General features: G+C 40.2%; 1 protein-coding gene across 2 annotated transcripts in view; it reads left to right on the top strand.

The window, feature by feature from the left end:
• The first annotated feature begins 1 nt into the window (after position 1).
• Positions 2 to 12,993, top strand: part of MRPS27 (mitochondrial ribosomal protein S27) — a 48,000-nt gene continuing 35,008 nt past the window's right edge. For both annotated transcript variants that reach the window (XM_087742616.1, XM_087742615.1), the window contains exons 1-4: positions 2 to 133; positions 2,176 to 2,253; positions 8,124 to 8,194; positions 11,187 to 11,245. In XM_087742616.1, the coding sequence (XP_087598742.1) occupies positions 70 to 133; positions 2,176 to 2,253; positions 8,124 to 8,194; positions 11,187 to 11,245 (272 nt within the window). In that variant the 5' untranslated portion in view covers positions 2 to 69. The remainder of the gene's footprint in view (positions 134 to 2,175; positions 2,254 to 8,123; positions 8,195 to 11,186; positions 11,246 to 12,993) is intronic.

Raw genomic sequence — 12,993 nt, 5'->3', positions numbered from 1 at the left:
CGGCGGCGGCCGGGGGCGGGGCGGTCGCAGGCCTGCCCCGCGCCGCCGTTCGCCTCCTCCCTCGGCGCCATGGCCGCTCCCGTGCTCAGGCGAGGCGTGCTCTGGAGCGGGAGGGCCCTCGGCGCTGCGGCAGGTCGGTGCTCCGTTGGCAGGCGGCAGCGGGGCTCCCTGCGGCGGCGGGGCGGGGGTGGGGGGGGTGCGCTGAGGGGCGGCGCGGGCCGGGCCGCGCCGCGGGGGACAGGCCCTGGCGGGACGGGCCCTCGAGTCGCCGTGGTTGCCGCGGGCTGCGGTGGCCGCCGCCGCGGGGAGCGTGAGCAGGGACGGGGTGCTGTGTGGGGACCTTCGCCTTCATACACATATATTACATACATATATATGTATATGTATATACATATATATATACAAATTGGAGACAGCTCTGAGAACGGCGTATCACTAGGGTGCGGTGCGGGAGAGTATTCTTAATTTGTTTTTTGTAGGTACTCTGCCTTGCCGATTTCATAGCTTGATAGCTTAGGACCTGACTTTTTGGGTCACGGGAAGGCACGCGGAGTTGTATGGAGGCCGCCAAACGCGCGGCAGTAAGGGTTGAGCAAAACCTGATAGCTTGGGTGGCAGAGGCACAGCCAAGACTGATGTTTTCGAAAAGCCGCCTTTCCAAAAATCCTGACCTTGGGGAAAGAACTGAATACAGTAACGCTTACTTCAGGTGAGGTAGTGATGGATAACGTCACTGTGCCTTTGCAGCTTCCCCGAGCAGAAATTTTTCTGTGCTGCTTCCTGGTGGCTGGATGCCCGTGTCTCAAAAACGCCGCCCTTTCCTCTAGCGCTGGAGCCGCTCAGCAGTGAACCGGCATGAAGACCTCAGACCTGGCCTCCAGCTTACCTGAGCAGAGCACTGTCATACAGACAGTTGCTTGTGCTATAGAAAATAGTTCTTTAAACTCTCATGCTTGCTAGTGGCATCCTTAGCTGTGAATGAGCATACAGGAGTTCATCCTAAAAAAAACCAACAAAAACACCCAAATCTTTTCTGTGCCTCTTGTCAGCATAATGAAAAATAGCTTTAAAAGAAACCCCACCAACCAAACAAAAATAACTCTCTTTCTTATGTTCTAACTGTTTGGTAAAGTGTTGCACGTATTCTTATATTCTGAGAATTCCGTGTACCAGGTCTTTTTGACAAAAATTTGCACAGATGTTCAGAGCTGGATGTGTGTGTATAATTGCATGTCAGAAGGATGATGAGAAAAATTGTTTCACACCCAAGAATAACAAACTTTTAGTGGTAGCAGGTAGATTTTCAGATAAAGGCTTTAAGGTAGTTGCTAAGAATTCTGTGTAGCATAGTAATGTCTGTTTTTAAAATATATCATGTTTTTTAACATTAATTTGTGCAACCTTTTGCATATATTTCTATATCTTCCTTCAACAAATTTTATCCAGATGTTCCTCATGCATCTTCAAGGCCTCATCATCTGTGAGTGATGCACAGACATGGTTTGTTCTTCCAACTGAAGCATTTTCCATTTTGTTTCAAAAGCTAGAACAGCGTCTTAAGCAGATTTCAAAGGTGGTGCAAAGAGTATTTGGAAAAACTTTCAAAAACATTTGAGTGAACTCCGCAGTTCACAGGAGATGCAAAAAAAATGATCAAAAATGGAGTATTTCCAGATGAGCATATGCCTTTCATTTCCAGTGAGACAAATCTTTACAGGTGGAAAAAATAACCATCCAACAACAGAAAAGCCTTTTTGTGTGTATTCACCTTTTTTGCTTATGCTTTTATGCCTACATTTAGCTAATCGCTAGCATTTGATGAAAAAGGTCTGTGTGCACAAAGAAGCTATCCTTTATTGTTTGGTTTTTTTTCCTACCTTGACAAATTTATCTTTTTCTTAAATACAGAGTTCAGGTTTGGGAAGATTTGTTTCATGCTGAAAAAAAAATCTTTAGGGGAAAGCCTTTCTGTTTTAAAAATGATAAAGTAATGGCTCATCCACATACAAGGAATCTAAACTCCTATGGTAGCTGCTGCTGACAGCTGTGTCATAAGACAGTGTAATGCATCCAACTCAGTAAATGTGACAGAAAAAGGTGATAACTAATAAAGTGTTAGTTTGTTTAGAGATGTCTAAGCAACCTGGCTTATGTAGTGATTTCTTTCTTCATTAGGTAGAAGATGTCTTCTTTCTGCGGCCTATGTGGACAGCTCAAAATGGGAAGAGAGACAAAAAGAGGAGCATAGCCTGGGTGAGAAAAGTTTGGGTTTTTTTCTCCACTTTGACTAATTAATTGCAACCTGAACTCATTTGAGACTGGCTCATCTCCTATAAAAACTTCAAAATAAAAAAATGTGTGGAGCAAAATGTTTCTGAGGTTCTGTGTCAAAATCTGCTCAACATGTTAAAAATCTGTCATATATATTCAAAGCTATAATGCAGAAACAAGTTAGAATTTACCCGTTTAATTAATGTTTGGTTTCTACAAGCTGATTTTTTAATTTCACAAAATCCAAAGATTTTATTAATGTCATGGTTTTGTGTCTGAGAGTTAAAGACTGTCTCCGAGTGTCCTCTTCATCTACATTGTTTTAATTGTAATGCAGTGTGAAAGAAGACCTATAAGTATTACAGGGCATTCCTGCTTAAAAACATTTTTTTAAAAGAACATTTTCCTCAGAGTTTTGCAGGAGGGAAGGTTACATTTCTTGTTGAAATTTTAGATTTTTCTTTTGGGGAAAAATGAAACTAAACATTTTATATTTCCGAGAAGTTGTACATTAAACTGTATCCGCATATAGTACTGAGATCTCTTGTGAGAATTTCATAGCTAAATTCTTTGGCTAGATTACATTTGAAATGACATTCCACCATCTTTTTGGTGACTGTGTTTAATAGAAAGCGTCATGCAAAACATTTTTCCATGCTGAAGATACATATGCATTATTTATTTTGTACCACGAGTGTTTTGGAGACCTCTCAATGCATAATCTTTGTCTTCCATTTTTAATTCTTGGGCCCTTGAACTATGCTTGTTAATTGTAACAGAAAGAAGAATCAGCAGGTAAAATTCAAGGGCTTTTGTCAGGCAGGAAGACAGACAAAATGATCAGAGTAATGTTTTTTATGCACTAATTTGTTTCTGTTATTTGCCTATAAACAGCTAGGTTGGTATTCTCAACATGTTTTGCTGTACATGGGCCAGAAGCAGCCAGTGGGTGCTCATGACTGTAGCTTGGATCCTGCAGAGATTGTTAATACCTTGTAACCCTTTCTGGTCAATAGGACTGCTCATGCAGTGTTTCTTGGGCTGGAGCCACAGGCTAGTGCCCTGGGATGCATTTGAACCAGTCACCTCCAGATGAAAAAGGGTTTTTATTTTGACAAAAGTCATAGGCAATAGAAATCGACTGTAGAAGAAAACACCGTTGTGGAAGTGCTGGTACAGTCCATGTTTGGCTTTCCCCAGGCCTGGCAAGACCTTTCGTGACTGTTTGACAAGCACAGTTCTTGCTGCTGATCTGCTGATGATCTTGATCCAAAGCAGATGTCTGTTCCATGCTTTTCAAAGAACTGCTTTGCATTTTCATTTTGTATTCATAGAAAAGAGAAAACAAGTTAATATGGTGTCAGCTGTATTAGCATTTTCAAAGAGGAGACAGCCCTGCAGACGTCTGCTCTGTAGCTGTCAGTTGTATGGTTGCACATATAATCTTGTGTGTAATAACTGATGATTGTAGCTAGAGCGAATTCCTTGTGTTGAGGAGATGCTCTTTTATGTGTGTATTTCAAACACTGTTTCAGAACTGTTATTCTGCAGAACTATGTTGTGAGAATACATTTAAAGGAAAAAGAAGTATTTTTGATTTAAAGTCAGTTCCATTTCTCTGCTGCAGTGATGTGGTGCCATCCCAGACTCAAAGTCATTTATTGTGTCCATATGAGATATGCTTTATTCTCTTCTTCATAGTCTCAGTTTAGCATTCCAAGCATGAATGAGTTTAGCAAACTTCAGTACTGAAAAAAGCATGGGAAAGAGCAAGACTGTATTTTGTGTACAGAAGCACATTTGTTCAAAAAGGTAGGAATTGAAAATGCGTTAATTTGGACTTTACAAACTGCTTGCTGGTAGGAAGACACCAGTGTAGAAGTAATTTGGACTCCACTTATTAAAAATGAGTTATCAAGGAAATGAGAGGCATGGCTGGACTTAGATTCTCCAGTGTTTCAGTTGGTTCATCACTAGCAAGGGTAAAATTAAGTGACAGTAAGCATCTTGATGAGAAGGATAGCAATTACCAGAATCCCAGGGGATGGCGGAATCCTAGTGAGATAAGATGTCTTTTTTTTTGTACTCATAGTACCCAAAATGGCTCATCCACAGCACCAGGTGGCAGTGCTGTCTTTACAGAGTTGAGTAATTCCCATTCAAAGCTGCCTTCTGTTTTCATTCAAAGCCTTCTTTGGTACAAAGCTGTAGTTCTTTCCAGAAGCTGCTAGGGATGTGGAAATACTGAGAAATGTGAAACACATAAATTTGTAAGGCAAAGTACTTGCCTCAGCCTTCCTGTATATTTTAATTGGGTCTTTAAAATAAATTAAGGCTTTCTTTATATAGAAGATGAAACGTTAGTGTGTGAGTTAAGGTATTAGCTCTGCCCGTCGTTCCCAGGACAGGTAAACTTTGTGTCACAGTTGTATCCACTTTCCCGTTGCTGCCCCATCACTGGCTTTCAACCCTGTCATGGATGGACCACTTCTAAAAATAAGAGAGTAGTGACCTTACATGGTAGCCAAATGTGCCACTTGTTGATGTGGCTACATGCTGTAGTACACACTGTGAATCAAACTGAAACTGTCTTGATTTCCTGGGCCACCAAACTGGTATTAGATGTCATAACCACTGATTTGGAACATGACAGTCAATATTTTCCCAGTCATTGTCCTGAATCACCCTATTGTGGGCAGCAAGACATTGAGTTCCTATGAACAAATGAAAATAAAAGTGTACAAGTGTACATGAAATCTCAGACACCAGTATTCTAGAGACAACTGTGAAGTCACGTCCAGAAGTTAAATGACCTCAGCTCAGATTTACAGTTTGTTTTGTTAGTTTGTTTAAATCCATGTATATCTGCAATATGCAGAAATATGTTTTTAGAGACATTAAAGTTTTGTAAAAGTTAATCTTCTAGAAATGTATTTTTAGGCAATATGTATGAGAGATTATATATACTAGTGTCCTCTTTGGTAACGACTATCAGATGAAAGCACTTGCAACATACATCTGTTAGAATGTGCATAGAATTTTGCTTTGGCCATTAAAACATTTATTTGGTTTATACACCAATGTTAGCACTCAAGTTTTACTACTAACAGTGGTAGCAGGCTTGGACATTCACATTCTGGCATTCTAGTACTGCTGTCGGGATGTTTTTAACTAAGAAGAAGCTTTAATCTTGATTATTGAATAGCAGCTTATAGAGCAAACTTGGTTTACGAAAAGTAGCTGCATTATTTCAAATCTTGAATATGAGAAAAAAAGTCTGGTTTTAGGTGCTCTTCAGAAAAAACAAACCAGGGAAGAATTGCTCACTGCAGATTATTAATATCAAGAAACTACAGCAGAAATGGCAGTTTGGAAACAAAGCTAAATTTCCCATTAACTTGATTTGTCTTCTATTCTTTAAGGTTTAATCAGCTTTCATTTTATTGTGACTTATATTGGAGCTGATAGATAAGTGCTTCATGTTGCTTTCCATGCTGAAGTTCTGATGGAGACCTCCAGCTCTGTAGACAGCATAAAAGGTCAATCATTAAAATTCTGTGTGTGAACTCTCCCAGAGGAGGCCTGTGTATGAATGGCTAACAGTCTTGGGATCTTGCACTCATAGCATTGTATTAATTTGGTTTATATTCTACTGAAGTACTCAGTGTTTCCTCGAATGGTCTCTTAATCTTCATGAACACATGGGCTCTTCATCTTCATGAGCACCTAGACAAAAGAAGTGCCAAGCTCAGGAGTTGAATATGGCCCCAAATGGTCTTAGGTATCACCTTCCAGTTTTCAGAGGGCGATGCCTAATAAAAATAGTTCTGGAAAAGATAAACGAATTCCCAACCTATGCAGTTGTCTGTCTCACGTCCATGTTGCTATGTCATCAAACATACCAGATTTCGGAGTGAATACTTTTTTCCAGCTGTCTTGAAATGCAGATGAAGAATGTTGGATGCCAGTTGGCTTAGTATGTTTAGGCAAGGATCTATGCAGTTCTTAGTCCCTGACAAGTTGACTTGGCCACAGCATCCGTTGTCTCTAACTGCTAGCACTACTGAGAATGCCCCCAAAGTCTTTACCTACATGCTCTATCATGACCCTTGTGAGTGCTGGAGAGACAGGCAATATAAGGTCAAATACAGACGCTTCTTGTAAGGATATTCCCACAGAAATTTCTTTACCATTAAAAAAGTTGATCTGCTGTTTTAGTGATTATCTGGTACAGCATGGCCTTGGTGGCCCACATCAGCTCAGCATCCTGTGCTGTATTTCGTAGGAGCTGATACTTGCCTCACTAACTTTGCCCCAGATTTCCCTTTGCTTTCATGGTCATGAAATGCTTGCCTTCCCTCAGCCTGAGATAAATGCCCTTTTTGTGTTTTGAAGAACGCCTTAAAGTGCCTCAGGAAGGAAAGTGTTACATAAACACAAATTACTGCTATGTGGCAGACAGCAGCATTGTCCAGACTAAGAGTCAGCCATGTAATTCCAGATCAAGGCTCCGTCATTTTGCTGCAACAAAAATATTTGCACGTGTTGTAATTTGAGAGAGTACCTATAAGGTCAGAGTAACATTGAATGCCATTCGTACTGTTAGAACTGTATACCCCTCAGTATTCACTGGCAGTACAGGTGTGTTTTTAAAACGATGAATAGTGGTATCACTTGTTTTGTGGGCAGAACGTATATAGACTGCATCCCTCGGAGACATGGTGTGTTACTGATGCTGTGCTGCTTTCTGCCCTGACAACTTTGCCAGAGTCGAAGGCTTAGTAAATTCTGATGTGGTGCTGCAAGTTGTGCTCACCTCACGTTTCATTGACAGGTGTGGAGGTCAGATGACCTTTTTGGAAAATGAATTGTAAAATGAGCCAACCCATCAGCTCTTGAAGGATGGCCAATGGGTCTAATTGAGAGGTGTCAAAGGAGAGGCTGGTTTAGTAACAGTTGTAATCTTGGGGTGCAAAGGGTGAAGCAAGGTGCTAATGGTGCAAAGAGAATATGTTGGATTCCTGGTCCTGGAAGATGCAGGAGAATAGAAAGAAAATGATTGAAGTCTCTAAATTTTATAGATTGGATATCATCAGTTCATGTCTCAGCTAAGAATCAAACAGCTGACAGTAAGCATACAAGGAACAGCTTACTCCTCCTGAGTTGTCATTATTTTCCAGGAACAGTACAAAAGTAAAACTCCAAATTAAATGAATTTAACTTCCAACTAAATTCATTAAATGCAACAGTTGGCTACCTGTTCAACAGTCAGAAGCTTAAAGTTCCTGTTTGGTCAAATTAATATTGTTATACGACTGCTGGAGCAGAATGCTATAAAGTTAATAAGGTTCTGGCACAGTGCCCAGTTTGATTAACAGGATTTCTTTGAATTGCTGTTTGTGACTGTGGAGTTCATCGGTATGGTACTGCTTGTTTCTGTGTCTCATTGTTTTACTGTAAAATAAAGGACAAACCCATGCCAGAAGTACTGTCCAGCATATGCTAATCTTGAAGGCAAGTGTGAATTTTAAGGACATCTGCTCAGTTTTTTTAGATGAGTTATATTAGTTATACTAATTCCATCCAACACATTATAGGGTAGTTTGCTTTTTTCCCCCTTCTTTCTAATAAGTTAAAAACATCATGTTGAGAACCTTTCCATGTATTATTTTCTGTTAAAGTATTTAACAATAATTGAAAGTACTGTTTTCATACAATTTCAAAATGAGATGTTAACAAGGAACCAGAATTTGATTTCATGGACAGAGGTTCTATTCTAGGTTGTATGACGGCTCTGCAGATTTTCCTGTAATGCCAGTTGATTAAACATACTCTTCTTCTGTTTTCTCCAGCTGACTTAGCCCACTTAATGGACAGAACCTATGAAAGAAAGCTTCCTGTCAGCTCTTTGACAATAGCCCGGGTAAGGAAATAAATCCCAATCATAAAGTGATGGAAATGATAGTGGATTGCTTATGAAATCAAGTGAGCTGAAAGGGGATAAATGATACTACCTCTGCTGGGAGTTCTGGAGTTGTAAATGTCTCGTTATACTGTTAAATTGCTGTGTAAAGCTGTTTTATTGTTACTTTGTACTCATTAGTTAGTACCTGGACTGTAGGGTCTTTGAAAAAAAATAGGTTTTTTTTCTCAGTAAAATTGGTCCTCATTGTTACTGGGCTATGTATTTCCCTAATATGCGTTCCCTGCCTTCCTGTGGTTTCTGTCTTAGTGAGAGCTTTAACACCCACTCAGGCACCTTATAAGAACCCAGGCTGGTAAGGGAGTGCAATGAATTAGCATACTGCCTGTCTGTGTGCATCTTCCTCTACTTCCAGGCTCCTTTCAGAGTGAGGCAGAGGTGGATACATTTTTGTCGTGGTTTAACCCCAGCTGGCAACTAAGCACCACACAGCTTCTCGCTCACTCCCCCCCGGTGGAATGGGGGAGAGAACTGGAAGAGTAAAAGTGAGAAAACTTGTGGGTTGAGATAAAGACCGTTCAATAGGTAAAGCAAAAGCCGTGCATGCAAGCAAAGCAAAAGAAGGAATTCACTCACTACTTCCCATTGGCCCGCAGATGTTCAGCCATGTCCAGGAAAGCAGGGCTGCATTGTGCATAATGGTTACTTTGGAAGACAAAACTCCATAACTCTGAACGTTCCCTCCCTTCCTTCTTCTTCCCCCAGCTTTATATGCTGAGCATGACATCATATGCTATGATTCTATGAATATCCCTTTGGTCAGTTGGGGTCAGCTGTCCTGGCTGTGTCCTCTGCCAGCTTCTTGTGCACCCCCAGCCTACTCGCTGGTGGGGTGGGGTGAGAAGCAGAAGAGGCCTTCACTCTGTGTAAGCACTGCTCAGCAAGAACTAAAACATCCCTGTGCTAGCATAGAGTTGTTTAGGTTGGAGAAGACCTTTAAGATCACCGAATCCAACTGTAAACCTAATACTGTGAAGTCCACCGCTAAACCATGTCCCTAAGCACCACGTCTACACACCTTTTCAACACCTCCAGGGATGGAGACTCAACCGGTTCCCTGGGCAGCCTGTTCCAGTGCCTGACAACCCTTTTGGTGAAGAAATTTTTCCTGATGTCCAATCTAAACCTGCCCTGGCGCAACTTGAGGCTGTTTCCTCTTGTCCTATTGCTTGTTACTTGGCAGAAGAGACTTGCACCCACCTCGCTACAACCTCCTTTCAGGTAGTTGTAGAGAGTGATACGGTCTCCCCTGAGCCCTCTTTTCTCCAGGCTAAACAGCCCTACTTCCCTCAGCCACTCCTTTTAAGAATTGTGCTCTTATCAACGCTCTTACCAGCACAAATCCAAAACATAGCCCCATACTAGCTATTCTGAAGAAAATTAACTCTACTCCAGCCAAAACCAGCACAATTTTGCTTCTCTAGTTTTCTTTCCTTGCCTCAGCATACTGATACAGGACAAATACTGGTGTGCCGTAAGTGAAGCCATTATTTTTACTGGAATTAGTAACCAGTTCCATCTTCTGGATAGGTTAATCTGGGGAGGGGGAGTGAAGGCAGAGATGTGAGATGTGCTTTTAAGTTCCCTGTATAAATGAGTGTTTGTACTGAAGAAGCAGAATAAATATGTCACTTGTTTTAAAAGAAAAAAACAACTAATTTCAATCTTCAAAATTATCCAAAAAAGCTCAGTCACCACCCTGGTACCTCGGTAACACCACTAATTAGGATCATTGGCACCACTAACTGTGGAGTCACAGAACATTTTATACAGTTACAAGAACAAGCATTTATACAGATCAAGCATTCTTGATCATTGCTTCTGAAACAGCATCCATGGGGGAAATGGGTGTTCCTCTCCCTTTTATTACTTAATCAGCTTTATTCCTTTCCTTCATGTTCCTGCTTTGGGCTGACCTTTTCCCTGGAGAAGTGGCATTTCCAGATTGTGAAACAGTCCCACTTTCCAATACCTGGAGCTCACATCAGATTCTTATTTTCTAAAATGTAAATATAGCACACAGACATGCTATTGCCACACTCAAAAGATGAGACCTACATGTATACAGCATGCAAGGAGAGTTAAGAAACTGGAGAGCAAGTACCAGTCAGCTGAAACTATTATTTTTAGCTTGTGCTTAGGATAAAGAGAAGTACCGACCTTGAGAACATGTTGTTTATATATTCTGAGCTAAAGGTATTATATTGGGAAGAGTGTTCCAGCATCTTTATGCTTATGTTAGTAAAACCTACAGGAAAACAGGATTCACTGTTACCGTAAGACATTCAGGTTGAAAACTTGGGGTTTGTTTAAATAGTTGATAGACTGAGAATTTTGGAAGATTGCCTGGAGTAGACAAGGTTTTAAATCAGAGGAAAATTGTGCTTTACAGCATGGGGGATGATTTTTTTCTTACTGTTATTTATATGTGTGGTGAAATAAAAAATGCTGTTGCCCCTGTCCTTCAGAATTTATAGTATGAATAGGCACAACAGGCAAACGTTAGGGAAAATAATACTTTTTAGAAAGATAAGTAAGACATGTTGAGACTCACTCAAAATTGGGGAAAAAAAGTAAAGAACTGAATGTATTCTTAAATTAAAGGATTTGATTAAAGAACAAAAAATTCAGAGAGGAGCAGCGAAAATATGGGGTACTGAGCTATATGGACATAATTCTCAGATGGTCTCCATGTTTTCAAGGTGTATAATGTTTCTTAGAGTTGAGGAGGGGAGTTGTCTCAGTTTAAAAAGACTTTTTTAGCAGTCTAGAAGAAACCTGTGTAGGAGCAAGCAAAGACTTGAAGACCTCCAGTACTGTCAAACACCCAAATATGCCAAACAAATGTGTTTTATTTATTGAAGTGGCATTTTCTTCTAATATGCTTTGTGAGTACTCCCTCTGAAGCTTTTATTTCTTATTTTTTAATCAGTTTGTTGACAACATTTCTTCACGAGAGGAAGTGGATCAAGCCGAATATTACCTTTACAAGTAAGCATCTTTTTCCCCCAACATGAACTTTGAGACATACAAATAAATACCATGAAGTCTTGCCCTTTTAAGACTGACCCTTTCCGGCTTACTGGCTTTGATTTCTCTTTACAAAATATGTGCATCTACGTGTCTTACAACTCACTAAGGGCCTTCTTGGTAACTTCTCCTTTGTTACGGTTATCCTCCTTCTGGACCTCCAGCATTGGCTCCCGTCAAGCATGTTAGCCTGAGCCACTGAACAGCTAATACAACCTCCAGCTATAATTTACATTAGAGATGCTGAAATTATAAGGAATTATATTTGTTTACAGTTTTTCCTTCTGATACTTTTTTGTTCTCTAAGTCATAAATTAACTAAATTGGCTATATGCATATTTGCCTGTGTTAAGTGTAGGACTCAAAGAAGCTTGTATCCTTAGACCAAATAGAAATGAGAATGGGCATGCTGTGATAATGATCAAGCCAGCAAGGCTAAATGAGGTATAGTTTTGGGTTTTATTCCCTTAGTACTTTATGTTCCCCAGATAAGCTGTGTAGTTCACCTTGTGCATGGGTTGTTAGTGTTTTCTGCAACTCTTTTTGTGTTGAGTGAAGTGTATTGGGTACCTTTTCTGCTAGTGTCAGGTTGAATGCTTGGTTGCTTCAGGTCAGTACATCTCAATATCGACTTTAAGAGGGCAGTAATTCTTGCTGATCACTAAGATAAATTAGTTCTTTTACAGATAGTTGCACGCACATTTTGAGAGCTACGTTTCATAATGGAGAAAGTAACTCATCCTGACAAAGTGCGTGAGAGAGCTTCTTTACAAATAATGTCAGGTTGTTGTTTGTAAATAATAATGGTTGTTATTTTAATGAAGAAGTTTACTGGATGCCTGTTTTAAGTATATGCATTGTTGTAAGTGCATGACTGCATTAGACTTCAGATCTCTGTGATTCTCTGGTACTGCTGGGGCAGTATCTGAACCTCAGAGCTTCAAGATGGAAACAAGAGAAACCCAGTTTGCTAATATTAGCAATATCCTGTAATGAAAAAATAGAAGAAGGAAGAAGAATCTCTCACAGAGAGGAGGTTAGTGAAGCTTTCATTCCTTCTGATGAAGATTTCATTAGTCCTGTCAGAATCTGTGGTCAGAAATCAGTTTCCCATCCTGCAACATGTGAGGTGAAAACAGGAGAAAGTAAAGCCAGTTTAAGGCAAGCCCTCATTTTTGTTTTACAGATGTGCTATTAGTACCTTTTGTTAACATTCTTGAAGATTGTAATGTACATCATGCCACAAAGACTTTAAGTTCTCTCTGATGGAGTCAGGCCCCATAGGGTAAGGGATACCTTTTGAGTACCCTGACACCAAGAGGAAAGCGTGGTAGTTTAATTGCTGAGTCTCAAAATGGTACAGATAAAATCCAGATAGTCAGAGAGAGATGTTCATACGTAATGTATCTTACTGGTTCGTTCTTCTTGAAAACAAGAGTTTCAGAGAGAGTGACAAAAAATTAGAAGCATAGAAAACGTTCCATAGTAAGAGGGAGAGGATAGAGTGGGAATCCCTAACATGTAAATATCGTCCCTGCTCTTCATCTGTGCCTGCTTAGTACATCAGTGTAAAATACAGGGGTTTTATCCTTAAAAACACATTCTAAAGGAAAGATCTGCAGTTCAAAAGTAGTGACAGTTATTTACTGTTTCTCTAAGAAATAATTCTCCTGCGGCTGGTAAGAGTATGGTTATGTGCACATCAAATA

The sequence above is a fragment of the Nipponia nippon genome, unplaced genomic scaffold (assembly GCF_047370975.1).
Source record: "Nipponia nippon isolate SJK-2023a ecotype South Korea unplaced genomic scaffold, ASM4737097v1 scaffold_8, whole genome shotgun sequence".
NCBI classification, from domain to species: Eukaryota; Metazoa; Chordata; class Aves; order Pelecaniformes; family Threskiornithidae; genus Nipponia; species Nipponia nippon.
The sequence above is the reverse complement of the archived record's forward strand: the minus strand, read 5'-3'. Positions and strand labels throughout refer to the sequence as shown.